Consider the following 24,649-nt stretch of genomic DNA (forward strand, 5'->3'; position numbering starts at 1 on the left):
CACAATTTGGCTTCTTTTTAAATCTCCGTAAACATTGTAATGTATGTGGGCGGTGCAGCTGTGGCTGCAGTGAAAGGAGACTTGATAAATTGTGTTCATTGGGTTTCTTGCTTCAGTAATGACATTCATTCTCAGGTCAGCTTTCATTTGTTTTACTCGATGGAATTCCGAGCTTCAGGCGTGCTCACAGCTACGTGATAATGTGCCGAATGTGTCGCTCATTATTGTGCAAATCAGAGCGGAAGTCGCATATAATGGGCAGGTAGACGGATGAACAAATCGCCTGCATTTGTAAATGCAGGGTTCGGGGTTTCTGAGCCTGAAATCATGCAAAAAAAATTATTCATAACAATTTTCATATTATTATTTTTATATTATTATCATATATATATATATATATATATATATATATATATATATATATATATATATATATATATACGTGCTTAAGAAGTAAAATAACGAAGTCATGGTGGCACTATTGCTTTTAAATAAAAAAAATTGTAAGAGTGATTTTATTTATTTTGGGCGCCAATGCTTTTGCACATCGAGAGTTTGTAAACAGCATGCATCTGGCTTTATTTAATGTTTAAATGTAAATTTGAGAGTGTGAATGTAAAATTGGAGTATTATCTCTGATTATAATAGACATTCAGAAAGCATGTAGTAGAAATGTGCAATATGAGTGCAAGCGATAATCAATATCATAATCAATACACTTTTCTGAGATAACACAGTGTCACAGTGTGATATTATGTCACGTAACAATTATATTGCAAACCTCTGATATCTGGTTCAAAACATAGTTTATTACGCTTTCTGTGTCCTGTACCCTATTATTACGCTTTCTGTGTCCTGTACCCTAATACAGTGTTCTGTTGAAGGAGACTCCGATCAAATCACCGGCTTCAAGGTTTTTAGGACTTTACAGGCCTGCCATTGAGCGCCCTGATTAGTTTGCTGTCACCATGAAGGATTTCCGTCTTATTCATCTTACGAATACTATTCGGACAAAAGTTTGTGGATACCTGACCTTGTGCTTTTTAAACTTCCCATTCCCCATTTAGTCCCCATTTGCTTTTTTATTGACCTCCACTCTTCTAAGAAATTGTTCCACTAGATTTCAAAGAGATTTTTCATCATTTAACCACAAGGGTGTTAGTAAAGTCAGGTAGTGATGAAGGTGATGTGAGGAGGCCTTCCACAGTTCCAGCGTTCCATTTTTAGGAGATCTTTCTCTCCAAAGTATATGGAGCTGGCTTTGTGCAAATGCTGTAACAGGTTTGGGTCTCCTAGTTCAAGTGACGGGAAAGTGTTATACTACCACATCTAAAAACGTCCTGTACAAGTGTGTTCCTCCAAGTTTATGGCAAAAGTTTGGAGAAGAACCACACATGGCTGGAAAAGTAAGGTGTCCCAATTCTTGTCCCTATAGTGTATGTTAATGTGCCTCATGTTACTGTTGAAGATTTCAACATTTCTGGCGTAATTGTAACCCAGAAGTACATCTTGTGTTTTTGTATTTAATGTTACTATTTTAAACTAGGAAGATGAAGTTTGTCATGCCACAGTTTGCCGGTCTGAACGTTTGAAACCGCTTCACAAGCTTTACGGAAAGAAGAATGGGTGAGAAACAGATGAAGAGACAGATGGTCAAAAAAGACAGTTGATAAAGAAATGATTCAGGACTTAAAGCTGTATGTTTAAATGGGGATAATAATAATAATATATTATTATTATTATTATTATTATTATTATTATTATTATTATTATTATAATTATTAAGTATTTCTTTGTCACATATGTACATTACCATACAATAAAATTGTCTTCGTAAATTCTAGCTTGTTAAAATAGTCAGAGTGTGGGATCTTATGCAGAAGCCGAGCTTCAATGGAGTTTTATGGATTTTGTTTTGGAAAAGTTCCAACATCTGTGCCGTCCCAAAACCTCTTGCAGGTCGTGCTGTTCATCCAAAGCAGCTTGCATCCATTGTAGAGAAATCTGCGATATTTCACCAGGAATTATAAGTATACCAAAACATTTCATAGGATAACATTTAATTGCAGTGGCCCCTTTTCTTTATTCTTTTTTTATTGCATGGCCAATCTGATTACAGCTTGAGAGCATTTAAGGACATCCACCAAGGAGGGCTAGAAAAGGGCAGATGAGAAAGATATTGTTAGTGAGAGTTACTGTAAGAGAAAATTGATATAATTCAACAAAACCCTTTTTCCTTTTATTGTTACATGTAGTGAAATGCTTTTTATGTCAAACATGTAAATAGAAATAGAATATATATATATATATATATATATATATATATATATATATATATATATATATATATATATATATATAGTACAGACCAAAAGTTTGGACACACCTTCTCATTTAAAGAGTTTTCTTTATTTTCATGACTATGAAAATTGTAGATTCACACTGAAGGCATCAAAACTATGAATTAACACATGTGGAATTATATACATAACAAAAAAGTGTGAAACAACTGAAAATATGTCATATTGTAGGTTCTTCAAAGTAGCCACCTTTTGCTTAGATTACTGCTTTGCACACTCTTGGCATTCTCTTGATGCCTACTTTGAAGAACCTACAATATGACATATTTTCAGTTCACTTTTTTGTTATGTATATAATTCCACATGTGTTAATTCATAGTTTTGATGCCTTTACTGTGAATGTACAATTTTATGCCATATGACAAGAACCTATTTTTGTTGACTTGTATGTCTCTGTTCATAGATATCTCTGTTGTATGTCTCTGCAGATCATAGATAAAGAAGATTCTCAGTTCATGACCAATTGCCCACCAGCCGTAACAGAGAGCATTCCCCGGAGACGCACACGGATCCAGGCCTTCTGGACCGCCCCCCCTTTAGGAAGCGGCTGTGTGGTACTCAAGTAAGTCAGTCAGTTCCTTATTATTCGCCACTTTTTATCTGCCATTGATAGACTCAAACCCTGCCCAGGCTTCTGAGCTGATGCGTCTGATTATATTGCATGGTATGTGTAAAGTCGATGCATAAGCCTTTCTGGCAGAAAATGGAAAGCGGAAAGTGCATTTGATTACATCTTTTGATAAATATATCCAACTACAAACACTTATTTCATCTTATTTTGGCATTTCAGGCATTTCATTTTGTTCACAGATTCAGATAAGCACTGTGTGTGTGTGTGTGTGTGTGTGTGTGTGTGTGTGTGTGTGTGTGTGTGTGTGTGTGTGTGTGTGCTGTAAAAGGTTTTCCACAGAAAATGTATAAAAAATCAATTTCATATTGATTTGATATAGAATTTAAGTCTGGAAAGATTTAGATTTTACAGATTTTGACGAATTTGAAGATTTTATAGATGCGCATAATTCAAAGATTTCATAGGTTTTATGAACTTTAAATATATATATATATATAAAATCATAGATTTCTTAGACTTTGCCTTTGATTAATTTCATATAGATTTCATAGATATTTTTTTTTACTTTGATATATTTTACAATTTGGATAGATTTGGTAGATTTTAAAAATATTATAGATTCTGATAAATGTATAGATTTCAGAGGTTTTATATGTTAAATATATTTTTGATTTCATAGAATTTATGGATTTTATATATTTTCAATTTTACAGAATATAACAACAACCCTAATGACTGGGTTAATTAATATTCAATTGGACTGTTTTGATATTGCCAATTTATTTGTTTTATATTTTTTTTATGTAAAAGTATATAGTCTTATTTTATTTAGTTTTTGTTTTTTTACTTTTTACTTCATGTATTTATTAAATTGAACAATTAATCAGTAACAAGATCGGTAATCTAAATATGTTTACAGATTTAAATCAATTAAATAAATTACTATGTGCTGGCAACCGAATTCAACAAGTCCAACATATTTACAGTAGTGTACTGTAATATCCTTCATATCATAGTATAGTGTAAATAAAATAAATGTTAAGTTTTTGACATTGGAATAGTTGTAGTTTACTTATATAGTTTATAAAATTTCACTGGATGACGGTCAGGATTAAGATGAAGGTGCCTCTCAGGGCAATGTTTGACTTGTGTCCAAAATATTGCATTTCTTGTTACTTTTTACATATCATCTTTTATAGCTTATATATTATTATTATTATTATTGTTTTATGATGATTATAGCTTTTAAGTCTATAGTACCCGAGTTGGTTTTGATGCCGTCTCAATAGGCTTAAGGTTCTCTCAGTAATTAGACCTTCCACACTGTTTTCTTTTTTTCTGGCAAACTCTTTCAACATCATTTTCAACACATTATTTATTCCCCGCTGGATTTTCTTTTCCTGATTTCCTCTTTAGTCCTGAGCTTTTCACAGCTCGGTGGTCGACCCATTTACGCCCGTTTCTGAGCGCCGTTTATACTGCAATTTGTGCTTCCCGCAGAGCACGTTTAATGAAATGAACATTAATTTCATGTGCACCGCGAGTGCTTTCCGTGCTCTACCGACGCTCTCCTGATATGTTGCCCTCGCTATGGGCTGATGAATGACTGAAAGGAGGTAGAGTAGTGTTAGATTAGGACATTGTATGCCAAAGTGAGTAATAAAACAAAAGAAAAACCACCTCGGAACGAACCAAATGTGAAGAATTGATGTAAGCAAGACGCACAATTACGTGCTCGTTTTGAAAAAAAATCACAATCAAGAGCGAATGAAAGCAATCCAGTAAACACTGATTAGTCCGTTTTATTGCGTGATTAGAGATGCAGGTTTTTCAAAGTGCAAAAATTTGCCAGGAACAAACAGCGTCCCGAGGTTCCAGGTTTGAAAACAACTCCTTTTGAACGCTAGATTTTCGGATATCCATATCACATTGCTTGAAGTCTTGGTAATAATTGAGACTTTAACACTTTTTTTTTGCAAGCTATATTACTACGACTTTTAGACGATTTATTTGTTTGGTGTTCTCATAAACACTGTGTGATTTTAATTGGATTGGATTGAATTCCAACGTTATCACCCTGGAGTTCATTCTTTTCTGATTCCAGCATGTCCTGTAGTGTTTTCGGTTGTTCTGCATTTCTAAGCTTAAATCACATGCTATGTGGAATGTGGTGGTGAGGTGGCAAATAGGAAACGTAGTTCAGAGTCTTAGTCTGTACAGAGCTCTGGCTACCCAGGGCCTCTAATTAGAGGGAGGAATCAGTCAGGATTATGGCCCTGAACTATAATTCCCATCTACCCTTGTACCTGTACATCCAAAATGACATGATACACTGATCACTCAGACTTATACTATATTATATGGTTGGTGGCAGCCATATTTGAAGGCCTAATTGGTTATTGGGATTTAGTCTGATTTATGAAGTAGGGAAATTGTGATTTGGGAAACCCTTACATGTGTTTATTTTACTTGTGTGAAATGTTGTGTGTGTGTGTGTGTGTGTATATGTGTGTGTGTATATGTAGATTTTTTCTCAAATTTTGTGAAGCCCTTTGGGCAACAAACTTACATTTAAATGTGCTATCTATCTATCTATCTATCTATCTATCTATCTATCTATCTATCTATCTATCTATCTATCTATCTATCTATCTATCTATCTATTTGAAGTTAAGGTAGATTGGGTTTATGTCTGTATGCAGGTGTGTGTGTGTGTGTGTGTGTATGTGTGTGTGTGTGTGTGTAAAATCTGCAGACATAGTTTGAGATAGATGGTCCTGAATGATATTTGTATGTGTGTGTGTGTGTGTGTGTGTGTGTGTGTGTGTGTGTGTGTCTGTAAAATCTGCAGACATAGTTTGAGATAGATGGTCCTGAATGATATTTGTATGTGTGTGTGTGTGTGTGTGTGTGTGTGTGTGTGTGTGTGTGTGTGTGTGTGTGTGTGTGTGTGTGTAGGAAGGATAAGGTAAGTAGACCCTGCTCAGGGTCATCTGTGTCTACAGGGTCGGAGAGAGAGGCAGTTGATGGGTGCCGTCCCAGAGCAAAATGTTTTTCAGCCTTGATGTTTTGGCTTTAACGCTCATGTAGCGTCTGCCTGATGAAATAAACAGCGTTATGTTATAAATGTCTAGATTTCACTTCAGTGTCATCATTTGCTGCAATTCCGCTCGTATACACACACATCTTCTCTAATAAAGTACTTTTTTAAGTAGGTGTAGTTCGACTCGTCGTTTCGACTCGCAGAACACCGCGTTCCAGACGTCTGTTTTTCTTGTCTGCGGCCTCCTTCTGTACAATCCCTTCACCTTTTTTATGCTCACATTCGTTCATATAGCTGTCACACGGCGAGCTGTCGGATTAAACCTGAAAAGAGGCATCTCTGCCAGCGGAATTCTGGGCGCCCGGATAACGAGGAATTTCCAATTTTTTGTGTATGCATGTGTACGTTGACACACCGAGCACCCGTTTGAGACGTGCACTCGCTCTTTTGTGTGTGTGTGTGTGTGTGTGTGTGTGTGTGTGTGTATTGGGATAAATGCTTCTCTCCTCCCTCTCATTTCTCTTTGCCTCACACTTTTGACCGATTAAAAAATAAGCCAGGCATGTCTAGTGTTAATGAGATATCGCGCACGCACGCACGCACGCACGCACGCACGCACGCACGCACGCACGCACACGTCGAAACCTCAATAGAAAGCTAAAGAGTGTCGTTGATCCTGATTACAGCTTAGCACCTAGTAGGAGTGTGTGTAAGCGCTCACTGAGGCTCAGACAATTCGAAACCTCTATCATGGACATTTACATTATAAGAGCCTTGTCCTCGTTTCCTCCCCCCTTTCCTCACTCCCACCACCTCCACGCAGCCCACACACCTTTCTAATCTTTTTTTTTTCTCTCCTTTCCGTTGTCCTGAATATAATAAGCAGCCTTATCCCTGCTCCGCCTCAGCCAGGCTGCTGTCACATTTCTCTCTGAGTCTGAAAAGGAAATATTTCCCGCCTCGATATCTCTCGCGTTTCTGTCCCGGCCCAGTTGCGCCGCACACCATTATTCCGGATCCATCCGAAACATCTGCTGCGGCACTTAAAACATCTGCCGCGCTAAGACTTTCGTCAAACGGGTTTCGGCACTGTTCCCGGGCGCCAGGCCAGCCCAAAGGCTATGAAATGTGCCTGGCAGTGTCACACAGCCATTACATATAAAGTCCAATTACATTTGGGAGACGGCCAAGACTTCTCCAGAGTCAGCTGACAGCTGTCAGTAACGGATGCATTATACAGTACTGCACAGAAATGCGTCCCGGAAGGTTTTTTTTTAATAGCTGCTGTTTGGACACAGTAATAAATTTGACATCTAATGTTTTCATTCTTCTTTGTGATGCGTTTGTGGATTTGTTTGGGGATAATTCATGCACCGAAATACCCCCCTGAGTGAAATCCATCACTCGTACTCATACATATGCAGTATCTTACAAAAGTAAGTACACCCCTCACATATCAGCAACCAATTTTCCAGTGTTCTGTATTGTTTAAAGATTTATGATCACACTCTTGATGTCACCCAAATGAGGATGGGTTCCCCTTTTGAGTCTGGTTCCTCTCAAGGTTTCTTCCTCATAACATCTAAAGGAGTTTTTCCTTGCCACAGTCACCATGGCTGCTCATCAGGGATAAATACACACCATTCACCTTAACTCTTAAAATTCTGTAAAGCTGCTTTGAGACAATGTCTGTTGTAAAAAACGTAATAGAAATAAACTTGACCAATTTACTATATGTTTGAAAGGGACAAAACAATAGAAATGAAACTTTTACAGTATTTTACAGTAGTCTATGTGCAGCAGTACAGATTTACTGTCCTCTATAAATAACTCAACATACAGCTATTATTGTCCAAATAACTGGCAACAAAAGTAAGTACACCCTCAGTGAACATGTCAAAACTGTGTCCAAAGTGTCAATATTTTGTCTGAGTGTCTAACCAACACTGCCTTAATCCTCCTGGGTATGGAATTCACCAGAGCTGCACAGGTTGTTCCTGGGATCCTCTTCCACTCCTCCATAATGACATCACTGAGCTGCTGGATGTTAGACACATGGCGCTTCTCCACCTTTCACTTGAGGATGCCCCACAGGTGCTCAATAGGGTTCAGGTCTGGAGACATACTTGGAATCCCCAACAGCTTCCTCAGCAAAGCAGTTGTCATTTTGGCGGTGTGTTTGGGGTCGTTATGATGTTGGAAAAGTGTCGTTTGTCCCAGTTTCTGAAGGGAGGGCATCATATTCTGCTTCAGAATGTCACAGTACATTTTAGAATCCATGTTTTCCTCAATGAATCGCAGCCCCCCAGTACCAGCAGCACTCATGCAGCCCCAGACCATGATGCTGCCACCACCATGCTTGACTGTAGGCAAGACAACATTTTCTTGTTACTTTTCACTAGGGTGTCACCACACATGCTGCACACTATCTGAGCTGAACAAGTTTTTTTCAGTTTATTCAGACCACAAGACATGGTTCCATTAATTCATGCTCTTGGACAGGTCGTTTTCAGCAAGCTGTTTGCAGACTTTCTTGTGAGCCAGCTTTAGAACAGACTTGTTGAGATGTACAGCGTACGGTCTGAGCACTGACAAGCAGACCTTTCACTTCTGCAACCTCTAAAGCAATGCTGCAGCACTCATGCGTCTGTTTTTTGAAGCAGCTTCTGCACCTGACGCACAGCACGAGGACTCAACTTCCATTTTTGTGGAGAGCAACAATTCTAATTCTCGTATCATCCGAGAGTCTTTACCATGAGGTGCCATGTTGAACATCCAGTGGTCAGTATGAGAGAATGTATGTGTGTATATATATATATATATATATATATATATATATATATATATATATATATATATATATATATATATATATATATATATAATGAATTAGATATATTCTCTTTTTATATATACATACTATGAGTTCATACATTAATTTGTTGCAATTACATGGAAATGATCTACAGCTACGGCTGGTTATATTTTCCATTTATAATCACTTTTTCAACGAATACAAATAGTAAATTTTTTGCTAACGTTCCGGCTACAAGATACAATGCTTTTAACTGCAAAGTAACACCGGATATAATGATATTTCATTTGTTTAATAAGTGCAGATATGAGGTAGTGGGTAGAGACTGTCTCAGGGGTATTCTGCAGGGAAAAGAGGTAAAAAAAAAAAATACAGTGATCATCAGGTGACTATATAGAGATCACAAAGTATTTCTACAGTAATGTGCAAAAAGGCAATGAGGACAATGATTCATAAAACAAGTAACATGGTAGTGAAAATGAGACGAGACCAACAGAGTGCAAACAGCATTACATTATTAATGTACAGTACAGGTTTTTTTTTTCCGAGATTCAGATGGGGTCATTATGCTCATGTACACTTTAGCATCTAAGTTCAGAGTTCAGTGAGCTGACAGCTGATAGGACCATCTGCACACTTGTACAGATGTCAACATAAATTCATTAGCCAGGCCATCAGGTATGTAAAACTCAGACATATGCTTTGGCTTTGTAAAATGTTATAAATCATTAATGCAGTGAATTTATAGAGACTAGAGTTTAACAAAAGAATGGGTGTAACGCAATGTAGTGCATGAGTTTTTGACTACAAACCATTGATTTCTTTTTCAGTTTTACAGTCTATCCATGAGTCTGGCCGAGTCTGGAGTGATGAGGTTGACCTTTTGCTTTTGTAGTCTATTTCGTCTCATGGTATAACAGTGTTTGTCTTTTTGAAATGCTTTTCTGCTTAACATAGAAATTGAGTACCGTAATTTCCGGACTATTAAGCGTACCCAAATATAAGCAGCACCCACTGAATTTTACAAAGATTTTTATTTTGAACATAAATAAGCCGCTGTGTATAAGCTGCAGGTGTCTACACTAAAACTAATGAACTTTACACAGGCTTTAACGAAAGACAGTGTCCATAACACGGTGTAACGGGTGAAATATGTTGTGGCTCCTTTAAGAGCGGAGCGGCATTTTGGGAATAGCCTGCCACCGCGTTTTCCCGATATTACTGCTTGTGTGCAAGACCGAGGAATATGTCCTTATTATTTTCTGATGCTCATTTCTAAGTTTCTTTGACTAACCCCTAACGCTGTTGCCAAGAAAAATCAAAAAGCACGAGTTTTGGAAACCTGTCTGTGCTTATATGAGTTCTGTTGCAACTGGAGTTAGTGAGCTCTCCCTTCACCCCAGAGAGTTTTTCTTTTAACATCGTCATGCGTTTAAAAATCACCCAATCAGAACACAGGTGAAGTGCGTTTTTTTCGTTTCCGTTCGGAAATTTCATTGGTCTTATGTTTTGATGCTCAGTTTTTTGGCTTGACGTTTGTGAAACCGGGAAAAACCCAGGAAAAATCCATAAATAAGCCGCTTCGTTGTTTAAGCCGCGGGGTTCAAAAGGTGGGAAATATTATAGTCCGGAAAATACGGTAGTTATTTTTGGTTTACTGACTTACTTCCGTCAGATACACAAGCCTGAACACTTGCAGTTTTTTTAAAATCCTCAAGCCAACAAACAAACAGTTTAAGTTTGAGAGATCACATTTCTTTTTCTGATGTTTTGTGTGCATCTTGGTTGTCTTTACTTGTTTATTTATTCAATCATTTACTATTTATTTATAGTTTTTAATATTATTATTATTATTATTATTATTATTATTGTTATTGTGTTTAATTATTTCCTTCGTTCATTCATTCACTCATTCAATGATTTATTTATTTGTTTAGTTAGTTTTTCATTTATTCATTCAATTATATATGTATTCACACACAGACAGACAGACAGACAGACAGACAGACAGACAGACAGACAGACAGACAGACAGACAGACAGACAGACAGACAGACAGACAGATAGATATAGATACATATTGTTTGTTTGTTTATTTATTTAGACAGATGCCCAAATATATTAATTGAAATACTTATACAAGCCTTATAATGTATTTTAACTTTGTATTAATGACTAATTTGAACCTAGAAAAGGAGAATTTCTGATGGTTTTTTTCATATTTTTTTTATTTGTTTTGCCTGGGAAACATGTAACGTGTGTTAATGTAAGTTAACAAAGTAAAAATAAAAAGTCTTTAGAATCATATATACCATTCAGACATAAAATTTCAGCATGTAAATGGATTAATTGAATTTACACACAAATAAAAAAAAAATAATTTAGCATTAGGTTGAATTTTATTTTGTGGATTTGTCATTAAGTAACCGATTTCTTTGATATTCGGAGTGTGCTTAAAGAGAATGATGCTAATTCAGATTAGTGACTCATATTGAACTTTCAATTTTGTAACCATTTAAGGCCGGTGTACGTTGCGTTTATTCGTTTATTTTTATTTGCAAATGAATAACAATATGGTATGATGTCTATGTTGATAATGAGTATACAAAAGAGAGAAAATAATTATTCAGAAAAAATATTGCAAATCTAAAATCCGTTTCTAACCTGGAAATTAAAGGGAATTTCATTGGAGGTCTTTTCTTAAGATGAAATGTTTTACTCTGTAGCCATTTGTGCAAATGATAAATAATATGATACAAACAAAAACAACATTCAGTATACAGAGATCCCAGTTGATAGCTGTTCTGCTATGAGTGTTTGAAAATTGTGTGCTTGGCATAATTGTAAGAAGAGGACATGTGTGGGACTCCCATTTCCTGCCATTCTCTTGTTGCTTTTGAAAAGCATGTGGTGATCCATATGAACTTCTCAGAGTGAAGCCAGAATGTTGGATGAAGCTACTGACGGATAAGGGGCTGATGGTTCAGTTATTTCACATAAGGTTTGTTAAAGAATCCCAAAAAGCCAAATAAGTTGATGTCAAACAAGAAGATGCCAAGAAAATATAAATGTTGTGTATTTGACATATTTTGCATTTTGAGGTAATTATAAAATTTTTACGCAAAGTGCCTTTAAACCTGCTTAAAAAAGCTCAGCTGTAAGAGTTTTGGGGTTCGAGTCGGGTTACAGATGAAATCTTATTGTGAGGACAAGGACAAACGCTCAATATCAGGTCCAAATGTTTTAGCTGGATCGAAACATCTTGAGATTTCTTTTAATCCATCTCAGGGTATGTGTGGAGCGAATGTGTTTTCCTCATACATCAAGTAGAAAGTCTTTTACTGTGTGAGAATTGGCCCTCTGTATTGGAGAAGTCTGCTGTAAGGTGTGATGTGCTGAGCAGGTCAGTTTTACTTTAATGTCCTCATACATTTGCAGTTTTCTGCAGTGAGGGACGACGCTGACGGGGGGGATCTCTGCTTGGTACGAGTGAAATCGCACGGGGGAATGAGGAGGAGTAGAAGTTTAAAACAAATTGCTTCATTTATTAGGAAGGTGGTCACATCATTCAGCTTTAAGAAGTAAAGGCGTATGCCGAATACTGATCGCGGTGGAGTCAATACAGGGCGATAAGAACGAGGTCAGACTTCGACTGGCGCGTGCTTAGCAGTGCCACACAGACCAGCCGCGTGGAGACTTCGGGAATCCGTTGCGTGATATAAGATGCAAAAAACAATTACCGAATTTGTCAGATTTTCAATTATCTTATTTATACAACTGAGGTCTAAGGGCCTTCCTCAAGGGCCTTCAGATTTAAGATTTGGAGGCTTCTGTCAGCATTAACTCCATGTTGCTTGAAGCTGTTGCTTTAACCAATCAGACTGCAATTTGGCCATTCCTCCCCCTAGAAGGCGTCCAAACACGTCTGCATTTTCATGTCCTTTGATTGGATGGTCAAAGAGCATGCTAGTCAGACTCGCAAACCCCATCTATAGCAAACTGCACAAGTCAAATATGTTTGTGTGAATTTTATAGTTGTGTTTTCATCCACAATGACTGACAGAGGAGAAGAAATTGATTCGGTTGCAGATACACTTATAAGGACATTTACAAAATGAACTTTTCAAGAAAAGCTGGACATCGTGAGGAAAGGTCGGCCAAAACAGTTCAAAACAGTTGTTAAGCTTTTTTGGTCATTTTATGAGGTTTATACCGATGCTCATACTGGAGATTATGTATGTGTGCAGTGCAGCTGTGGCTGCAGTTAAAGGAGACTTGTTGAATTGTGTTTATTGGGTTTCTTGCTTTAGTAATGACATTAATTCTTACTGTGAGATTCCTGTCTGTGATGCAGCGCTCTGGTATACTGCATTTCTCTATAATATTGATGGTTTCTATAAACGTGCTGTCATAATGATGCTATTAAGAGGTAGATTGGACCAGGTGGGACACCACTGAAGGCCTGGGTGTGAAATGCATCTCCACTGGAACTCAGTAAGTCTGCATTAGCATGCAGTGGGCATGAAGGAGGTGTGACGAGGAGGTGTGTGTGATCCAGCTCTGCTTTAAACTCCGGGGAGCCACAGTTCAAGAGGATCGGGCAATTTTGCAGGCTTCTTTTAAACTCAGGGCTGTCTAGCAGTCAGGAAGTGTCAGAATGCTTATGTTTGAAGAGGTTCAGGCAAGGTGAACATTGTTGTGGAAGCTTACCAAATATACTACATAAAAGTCTACGATACCAACCAGGTACTGAAAAGTAGAGAGGCTACTGACAGGTGCAGAGGCCACACCTCCTACATAGCTACTAAAAAGTAAAGAGGCCAGACCTCCTACACAGATATTGATAAGCACAGAGGCCACACCTCCTACACAGATACTGACAGGAACAGAGGCCCCACCTCTTACACAGATACTGGCAGGTACAGAGGCCACACCTCCTACACAGATATTGGCAGGTACAGAGGCCACACCTCCTACACAGATACTGCCAGATACAGAGGCCACACCTCCTACACGAATATTGGCAGGTACAGAGGCCACACCTCCTACACAAATACTGACTGATTCAGAGGCCACACCTCCTACACACATACTGACAGGTACAGAGGCCACACCTCCTACACAAATACTGACTGATTCAGGGGCCACACCTCCTACACAGATACTGACAGGTACAGAGGCCACACCTCCTACACAGATATTGGCAGGTACAGAGGCCACACCTCCTACACAGATACTGACCGATTCAAAGGCCACACCTATTACACAGATATTGGCAGGTACAGAGGCCACACCTCCTACACAGATACTGACAGGTAAAGAGACTACACCTCCTACACAGATACTGACAGGTACAGAGGCCACACCTCCTACACAGATTTTGGCAGGTACAGAGGCCACACCTCCTACACAAATACTGCCAGATACAGAGGCCACACCTCCTACACAGATACTGACAGGTACAGAGGCCACACCTCCTACACAGATATTGGGAGGTACAGAGGCCACACCTCCTACACAAATACTGCCAGATACAGAGGCCACACCTCCTACACAGATACTGACAGGTACAGAGGCCACACCTCCTACACAGATATTGGGAGGTACAGAGGCCACACCTCCTTTAATGAGAGTTATAATAATAAATACAATAAATACAGATAAAGAGGCCACACCTCCAACACAGATATTGGCAGGTACAGAGGCCACACCTCCTACACAGATACTGACCGATTCAGAGGCCACACCTCCTACACAGATATTGGCAGGTACAGAGGCCACATCTCCTACACAGATACTGACAGGTACAGAGGCCACACCTCCTACACAGATATTGGTAGGTACAGAGGCCACACCTCCTTTAATGAGAGTTTATAATAATAAATAAATAAATAAAGTTTATAAATAAATGTAAATCTGTTTTTTTTTTTTTATTTTAATGAAAAATGTCAGTCGTGTCATAAATTCGATTTTTAAAAGTTATTACACGGCTGTTAATTATAAAAGTGTAACACTTTCCTAAACCCCAGGCTGCATTTTATATGTCTAATAAATACATTAAAATGATTTGGCTCACAATTCGAGACTCTTGAGGTTAAAAAGTTAATTACATGTGGAATGAACTTTATAGCATTTAAAAGTGAAAGAAAAAAAAAAAACTAATGTAAATGTATTATTATTATTATTATTATTATTATTATTATTATTATTATTACTTGTGTGACTGTAGGGTTAATGGTGGCAGTTGAAAGTTGAAAGTCGTCTCTTGAAACCCAGATAAACAGTGTAAACGTTTTTCATACTTCGGCGAACATCTGCTCGCACGACGGAGGCGTTATTTTGTCTCGGAAAAAAATGGAGTAATATGTGAAAGCAGGGTAACCTTTCTTTTATTCGTTTTATTTGTTCTTCTCAGGGCGAGCGTGGTACAGAGGAAGATAATATCCTTCCAGGATGAGGGCTCTCTCACCAGGAGGTTGTGCGAGAAAGGTAATTACAAAAGTGCGTCTTTGCTGTGCAACCACCTTATAATTATATTTTTTTCTTTGGACAATTCAGGGTAATTTGCTTGAACCCTTTGTGTGTGTGTGTGTGTGTGTGTGTGTGCGCGTGCATGTGCTCAGCTCTATGAGACCTCATGTCAGCCTGGTCTGTAACTAATCTATAGCTCTTGTTCTGCAGATCCTCTCAGAACCACCGAGAAGCCTCTGCAGGAGTGCTGCGCCTGTGGAACGGCCAAGTACCGGCTTACTTTCCATGGGAACTGGAGTGAGAAAATGCATCCTAAAGATTATCCACGTGAGTGCTTTTTGCGCACCACTTGCAGCGTGATTTCGCATAATGACATCGACTTCAATTAGTAGCATCTGCTTTCTAAGGCTAAATAGACATCAGAGTGCAGGAGCATCCACACACTTGGACCTAAATGAAGACATCAGTAGGATGTTTCCTGCATTTAGGATTTAGAGATGAAATAAAATATTGAGTGCAAAATGTTGTGTTTTGCTTTCTAAACGTGACAAACTGCTTTTAATATCCTGCATCCATACAACCACGGCCTCCAACCTCCTTCATGCCTTCTGTATATCTGATACCTGGTTATTAGCGTTTCAGCTTTTCACGAGGAACTGAATCTCAGGGTGTGATGCTGGACCATCTCGGCCAAAAGATTCTCATCAGCCAATCTATATCAATTCTAGTCCAAATAGACATGCACACTTTTTTAATGGAAAAACAAATTCCAGCACTTCCTGGTTGACTTTTTCCTTTAGATAAAGATAAAGAAAAGGGGTTTTCAGACAAGTGTTTGTTCAGATCCTCTGCTTTTTTTGTTGTTGCTATTTTAAAAAAAAAAAATGCTTAACAGCAGGTGACCTGATTGCTAGATAACAAGTTGCCAACTAGCTAGCATTAAAACCTAGCAAGAACTCTAACTAGCTACGGAAAAACCAAGCTACTTGTAGAGGTAGCAGGATATTTGAACCATAGGGCATCCTGAAGTAATTTTTATTGTTGCTTTTTACATGCTTGGACATGCTTAGCCTGGAATTTTACTTTCTCATTTTGCTAATTTCATAGCTAGCTAACTAGCTGCCGACTAGCTAGCAGGTGACACGGCACCTTTCACAAATTCTAGCTGACTTGCAGAAAAACAAAGCAGGTGCTTTCTTGCTAACTTGACAGCTAGTGAGCAAGCTAGTATGAAGAACTTGCAAGAATTTCAACAAACGTGCCGAAATACTAATTAACGTTGATACAGCAAGGTGTTTTAGCCATGTTTCGAATTAAAGTGCTCTATATGGACAAAAGTATTGGGACACCCCGATTTTTCCAGTCATGTGCGGTTCATCTCCAAACTGTTACCACAAAGTCGGAGGTGCACAAATGTCTTTATAGGATGCAGTAGCATGATCATGTCCCTTTACTCGAATTAGAAGATCCAAACTTGTTTCAGGATGAGAAATCCCCTGTGCACAAAGCCAGTTCTATGAAGATCTGCTCTACATGGGTTGGAGTGGAAGATCTCCCGCTTTAGGGCTCAACCGAATGAATGAATGAATGAATGCGAACGCTGACTTTAGTAACACCCTTGTGGTTAATGAGCACAAATCTTCACAAACACACTCCAAAATCCAGTGAAACATCTATCCAGAAGAGTGGAAGTTAGGTTAATAATAGGAAAAGCGGACTAAATGTGGAGTAGGATGTTCAGACAAGTGCAGGTGTCCTCAAAGTTTTGTCTATATCATGCATTTCATTGTTGCGTTTTATACATTTAGGAATCTTTGCCTGATATTTTTATGCTTCTTCGAAAAGAAATAAAAGAAACGATAATAGAAGCAACCTGAAAGACGAAGTAAAACAGAATTTCCACCCTGTTTTTATCACCAAGGGCCTGTTCAAACAGCACTGTGACAAATCCAGAGCATAAAGCGGCCTGTGTTCATTAGTAAACAGTGAGCTAATGTGTAATCAAATTATAGCTCATCTCATAATTATGCCTCCCGTGTGGGCAATTATGAAGACAGGAAGTGGGATCTCTGCCTCCCTCTTAGTCATTACAGATGTGTTCGTGTGCGAGTGTCTCTGTGTGAAAGCATATGGTCAGATGTTTGATGAGGAGCAACAGCAGAAGATTTTTAAACAAAAGCGGAGAGAGGAGATTGCTGTCTATAACATACAGGACGACAATATGTCAGTTTAGATCATGATTTCCTCAGGGTCCTGTAGAACCAGGTTCAGAGAACATTAGGTTTGGAAAATACTTTTTATATATTTTAAGTAGAAATAAATGCAGCTAGTTTGGATGTTAAACATCAAACACAGTAAATGATATAGACATTTTTGAAAAGCAAAAAAAGCAAAAGAAAGTTAGAATATTTACATTTATATTATTATTAATATTATTATTATTATTATTGCTTACAGAATATTTAAATTCTTTTTAATTATTATATTTAATAATAATAATAAAAAAAATAATGATAATAATAAAAATAATAATTATTATAATTATTATTATTGCATACAGAATATTTAGAATTTTAAATGATTCAAAGAAATGTTTGTGTGTGTGTGTGTGTGTGTGTGTTTGTGTTTGTGTTTGTGTGTATGTGTGTGTGTGTGTGTGTGTGTGTGTGTGTGTGTGTCAGATTTCTGTAATCTGGGATACTCAAATTGGCAACAACCACCACAGCCTCAAAATATGACTGACACTGACTACCCAAACACACACACACACACACACACACACACACACACACACACACAAATTCCCTTCAAAATAACTTATTATACACGACTTATCGAGCCATTTGTACAAATTATTAATATTTCTTTGCCAAACTGTTTGGCTCTTGTTCTGGCGTCTTTGCTTGCTTTCTGATTACGGCTTTGCTTCGGGATTTTTAAAACTCTGCTTGTTTATGAAAGAACTGTCTTTACCTTTAGCTATTGCATCTGCTTCCGTGACCTTCTCTCACCTTATTTGATGTTGCGAAAGAATTACTATAGCGTATAGAGACTTATTTGTTTAATGCTATGCAATCACCACAAAGCATTTTGTGTGTTTTAGTGCACTGTTCCTGCATAGGGATTAGCAATTAGTGAAATAACAGTAGCTCTGTTTACTGTAATGTGTGTGTGTGTGGGTGTGTGTGGGTGTGTGTGGGTGTGTGTGGGTGGGTGTTTCATTTTGTAATGAAACACCCACACACACTTTTTGTGATATGGTAATAAAGAAAGCTGAAATTGTTATACGGTTATTATTATCCTCATTATGCTGTAATGCCACGGCGCTGCTGAATTCCCGGCTCCGATTTGTCAGAAGGCGGTGATTCAGTGTATAAAACAGCAGCTGACACACCAAACCAAATCGCAGGTTTATAATAAGACACTTAGTAACAATTATTCAACAACCCGTTTAGAAGGACTTGTATAATAATGTGTGATAACCTGAGCCATGGACAATTTTCTGAAAAGTTGAACATGTTCTAGCGGGTTTCCGCACCAGATATTATATTCCCTACACTGCCTCAATGTTGATCACATTCAGCAAGTGTGAATTTGTAGCCCGATTATTTTATTTAAATTTGTATATATATTTTTTTATTTTGATATTTCAGGGTTCAGCTATTGACAGCATTTTAGAGCTGTCAATCAAACCTAAACCCGACCTGCTGCATTTCAGATGTTTCTTTTTGTGTCTAACAGGACGAGCCAATCACTGGTCAGCTCTGATCGGGGCGTCTCACACCAGGAGTTATGTTCTGTGGGAATATGGAGGATACGCCAGTGAAGGGGTGCGCCAGGTGGCCGAGTTTGGCTCGCCCATCAAAATGGAGGAGGAGATCCGTCAAAAGGTAGGACGTGAATTTTGCAGTGTGTGGTCTTTACAGATTGGCATCCATCACATGCAGAAAGAGAATATGTCAGTGGAGATCATAATTTCTTTAGGGTCCTGTAGGGTCAGATTCAGAGATATATTATATTATATACATCTCACCTTAGGATTTTTTGATGTTTTCCAGCAAAGATTTTGTCAATTTATTTCCTTGGTTTGACAAATTTTATATATATTTATAAGTAATATAAATAAATGCAATTATTTTGCATAATAAATAAGTGTGGTAGCTGCTCAGTGGTAAGGCTTTGGTTTACCGCACAAAAGGTCAGGAGTTTAAGCCCCAGTAACACCAAGCTACTACTCTTGGGGCCCCTGGTCAAGGCCCTTAACCCTCTGTGCTTTAGGGGCACTGTATCATGGCTAACACTGCGCTCTGACCCCAGCTTAAAAAAGAATTTCAATGTGCTGTAATGTACATGTAACAAGTAAAAAGCATCTTTAAATTTTTTTTAACCTTTAAATACCAAATAAACAGTTTAAGAAATTGCCGGGAAAAAAAAAAAAAATTGGGAAAATAATAATAACGATAGATATTATTATAAAGAAATACAACATAACTACTGTAATTTCCGGACTATAAAGCGCACCCATATATAAGCCGCACCCACTGAATTAGACAAAGATTTTTATTTTAAACATAAATAAGCCGCACCTGTCTATAAGCCGTCTACACTGAAACAAATTAACTTTATACAGGCTTTAAAAAAGACAGTGTCTGTTACACGGTGTAACGGGTGAAATATGTTGCGCTTCCTTTAGGAGCATAGCGGTATTTTGGGAATAGGCTATATAGGCTATATAGGCCGCATTTTTCCGCTATTACTGCATGTGTGCAAGACCGAGGAATATGTCCTTATTATTTTCTGATGATCATCAAGTTTCTTTGACTAACCCGTAACGCTGTTGCCAAGAATAATAAAAAAGCATGAGTATTGGAAACCTGTCTGTGCTTATATGATTTCTGTTGCAACTGGAGTTAGTGAGCTCTCCCTTCACCCAGACTCAACGCATTACAACGGCTTGTATCTAAACAGTAGCCTACCAAGTAAGATATTGTTCACTGTCTTCCTCCTTCCTTTCACAACAAAATTTCTCTCTGGAGTTTATCTTTTGGCATCGTCGTACGTTTAAAAATCACCCGATGGAAGTTTTTTCTCCCGATGCCGTGCAGCTCAGAATACAGGTGAGGTGCGTTTTTTTGTTTCCGTTCGGAAATTTCATTGGAAATTTTATTTCACACATATAAATAAGCCGCTTTGTTGTTTAAGCCGCGGGGTTCAAAACGTGGGAAAAAAGTAGCGACTTCTAGTCCGAAAAATACGGTAATTAAGTGCATAATTTTTTTTGCAATTATGTTTTTGAATGATCTAAGGATCTTAATTTCATTCAAATAGATCCATAACAGCAAAAACAACCTTCCCTGTTTATTTTCCTTCCTGAAAGCGAGCAGAAACAAAATAGCAGTCAGGAAGCAGCAAGGCAAGTGGGTCAGACAGATACTGTGTTATCAGGTCAAGTGAAGCTTTTGTATGTTAGTAAGAACAATTTGCACTGACTGTTTATTGTAGGTCTGATACCTTTTTGCTTTAAACATAATAGTCATATAAAAACATAAACCATGTCATAATATCTTACGTATTCACAATCCCTTGTGCTGATGGGTCAAAAAAGGCCTCAGTAAAAGACAAGAATTGGATAGTGAATCAGTTGAAGACAGTTCTGTGAACAGATGAGTCAAAATTCGACGTTTTGAACTGTTCTTCATTTATTCATGTGTGTTAGATGAAAGGAAAACTGAACCAACATGGCTCTCATTCCATACTTTAATACCATGCAATTCCGTCTGGACTGCAGACTTTTTTACGAAACTAAACGAACATGCGATGTGATTCTCAAAAACCCCAAATTGTACACAATTGTACACAAAAACCCCGGCACTGTACACAATTGTTCGAGTGTCAAATCTTTGCATGATTGCAGGTTACAGATGTTTTACTCTAGGTTGTTTTGGTTCAGTAGCTGGAAGAAAAGTACATAGAACGGAATGACGAATCAGGAAGCAAGGCTGAGGCTGATTTCTTTGCAGCCCAGAGTGTAGATTATTTATGCATCCTATCTCTGACAGCCGTATGGAGTGATTGCGCAATGACACGTCTTCTAAATTAACCTATTTAATTATATAAATAATACTTAATACAATACAGCGGGGTTCGGTTGGGGGGGTTTTAGTGTAGTTCAATAAGGACAACAGCGTATAAATCTAAAACCAGTTGTTTTTTAATTAAAGGAACACCTTTACAAATTAAAGTGTAATAACAAAAATATAAATTAAATAAATAAATAAAAAAACACTACAGTCCATGTCTCAAGTCTAATGTAAGTTATGCATTTTGAAAGCAATTTCGTTTTTACTTAGTAACGGGTTATGATTTAAAATGTAGTTAAATACAATCCTTCCAACAAAACATACTGCAGTAAAAGTAACATTACAGATTTTAAAAACTACTTAAAAAATTCGAAGTACACAAAAAAACTACTTAGTTACAATAACACAAGAACATGTATTTCATTATTTTCCACCTTCGTTAATTATTTACTTTACATTTTGTTTAAATGTCTTTTGAGTAAAATTAAAACATAGACAGACTGAGCACATGTTGTCTATTTAAACGAGTCTGTTTAGTGCGTTTTTTTTTTTTTTTTGAGTTCCTTTTTTTTTTTAAAGAGGCATGTCATATCCCAAGCTTCATTATTATCATGTACCTCAGGGAGTACTTGGAGATACCATATATCTAGAAACTGTGACATTTAAGTGGAAGGCGGGAAAAAAAGGCATTAATTGAACGTAATCAGCATAACAAATGACGTGTTTTTGAAACACTTTTAATGAGTGATTATAAATTGCTGAGCACCAGACCCAGCTCTATAATGGAAGGAGCTTTGTTGCTGTAGGGTAGAATGTAATTCTGAGTGAGGCGTGCTGCGATGAAAGCAAATCAGACAAATGAACTTTCGGAAGCAAAAAAAAAAAAAAAAAAAACCAGATCACGTATTTGTACAAATGAGAATAAAGGACCAGCATAACAATGCGATAGACACTATATGGACAAAAGGTTTTGGGACACCCGACTTTTCTAGTCATAGAATCAGCTTTCTGAAGATATCCTTTCCATCGATTGGAGGGGAAGACTATTAAACATCTTTGGGATTATTTGGAAAACTGACCACACCCCAGACCTCCTCACCTCACCTACATCAGTACCTGATTTTACTAACATCCTTCTGAATGAATGAGCACAAATCTCCACAAAATCTAGTAGAAAATCCTCCCAGTAGAATGGAGCTTATTATAACAGAATATGGAGAATGGTCATTTATATGACTAAAATTATATATCCAAAAATTTAAAATCAGCAACTGCCACATTGTGGTAACAGTTTAAGGAAGATCCACAAAAATCAGGTGTGCCAATACTTTTGTCCATATAGTGTATTCAATTAAAATTACATCAGCCAGAGTGAAGTATAGTATCCCATTAGGGCTCTATTCGAATTGTGCTGTAGTAAGTAAAACCCTGTTTGTACCGATAACAGTCCACTTCCTTGGAATCATCAAATCGTTCATTTCAAAGTGCACCAACACAAAGAGGGGTTTTTTTTTCCCCTCTGTGTTGCATTTGCTTTACTCTTTAGGAGTCCGCTCGCTGCATGAGTAATGCACATCAATAATAAATGACACAGTGCATTAATTTGATTTCTGAAGCATTATTTCGCCATCAAAGTGTTTAATATATAAAGAGGCTAGACAGAATCGTACCGTCTGCCTACGCCAACTGTTGCGGGGGTTTTGTTTCTGCTGTTTCTAGCAATCATTCAAGTTTAACAAGAAAAAGAAGTTCAAAATATATAAATATATAAAGCTGTATTATTGTGTGTGCATGTTGCCCTCACTGTCCTGGTTAAATAGATTGATGAAAAAATGGATTCGGGGATCTGCTGCGCATGATAGCAGATGAATTTGATTTCCTGTCAGATTCTCGTTGACTGCGACTCATTGCTGTGTTTGGGTTTTGTTGCAGAGGGGATTGTACCACATGATTAAGTGCAGAGAAAATCTATTTACTTAACAATATTCGAGCAGAAATAGATACAAGTGCAGAGAGAATTATGATATTGAAAAATATTGAAGTTGAGGCAGGCAGGCGGGTGGGCAGGCAGGCGGGCGGGCGCTTGGGCAGGCAGGCGGGCGGGCGGGCAGACTGATAGACTGAACAGAAATAAACAGATAGATAGATGAATCGACAGATAGAATCGCAGAGAAAATCTAAATTCATAAAAATATCTGAGCAGACAGACAGACAGATACACAGACAGACATACAGACAGACTGACAGACAACTAGTTAGATAAAAGTGCAAAAAAAGAAAAAGACATATGGAAGCCTAAAGATAGATAGATAGATAGACAGACAGACAGACAGACAGACAGACAGACAGACAGACTGGCAGACAGGCAGACTGAAAGACCGGCAGACAGGCAGACAAACAATTGAATACATAAAAGTGCAGAGAAATTTTTTTTATATTGAAGCCTATAAATAGATAGAAAACAGACAGACAGACAGACAGACAGACTTTTATTGAAGTCATATATAAAGGAGATTAGTAATTAACTCAGCTAGAGGAATCCTTTACTCATCACTGATTATAGTTTATTGTGCAGTATAGATAATTCACAGTCTGAGATAAACGGAGCGCCAGATGCTTTATACTACATGATTAGCGGCACGCAGCGATTCATTGGCCGAAAGCGCCAGAATGATTCAGACGATCGGTGAATCAGGGCTTTAATTGTGTAATGTGCACTAGATTTAAGAGAAATCAAAATTTTTTGTTCATTACAAGTGTCTGTTGTACTGCTGAATTCTGGAAGGGAGGATTCAAGTATTTGTTGGAGACGTCAGAAATGTGAAGCCAGAAACAGTAAATCAAAGCATTAAATCAGAAATGCAGCGGTGTGTGTTGCCACGAGGGCAAGACGTCACGACGTGTGACAGAATCTCTGGGTGTTTATTAGCGCTTGTAAATTATTATTATCATTTTTTTCCATGAATAAAATAAGTGGTGCATTTTTTTTAACGAAGTTACAACATTGTCATTAAACACTTTCCATTATTCCGTCAAGTTTCAATTTTGCACACACACACACAGGCTTTTTCATAAAGAGCATGTCAAAGGTCGATCAGTTCAAGTGGAGGCGGAGCTTTGCTCTGCATCGTAATTAGTCTCATTAGTCTGGTCTGGTCCAGGTTTTTTTTGTAGCGCCTTTTATTTTTGGATCTCATTCCTTGCCGGTGAGACGAGAGCGAGGAGAGAGAGACAGAAGCGAATGAGCTCTAGAAGGTCATCTGTAGCTCAAAGTGTCAAAACTCTGTCCTTTATTTACAACTGAAACAA

The 24,649-nt window shown here is 37.8% G+C and overlaps 1 protein-coding gene across 5 annotated transcripts in view; it reads left to right on the forward strand.

Moving 5' to 3' along the window:
- spon1b (spondin 1b) overlaps positions 1-24,649 on the forward strand; it is a 132,557-nt gene that overhangs the window by 12,485 nt on the left and 95,423 nt on the right. For 3 of the 5 annotated variants that reach the window (XM_046849148.1, XM_046849144.1, XM_046849145.1), the window contains exons 3-6: positions 2,789-2,922; positions 15,205-15,290; positions 15,471-15,587; positions 19,002-19,150. In XM_046849148.1, the coding sequence (XP_046705104.1) occupies positions 2,789-2,922; positions 15,205-15,290; positions 15,471-15,587; positions 19,002-19,150 (486 nt within the window). The remainder of the gene's footprint in view (positions 1-2,788; positions 2,923-15,204; positions 15,291-15,470; positions 15,588-19,001; positions 19,151-24,649) is intronic. The other 2 variants (XM_046849146.1, XM_046849147.1) reach the window with 1 other exon arrangement.

This window comes from Silurus meridionalis, chromosome 5 (genome assembly GCF_014805685.1).
Source record: "Silurus meridionalis isolate SWU-2019-XX chromosome 5, ASM1480568v1, whole genome shotgun sequence".
Taxonomy (NCBI): Eukaryota; Metazoa; Chordata; class Actinopteri; order Siluriformes; family Siluridae; genus Silurus; species Silurus meridionalis.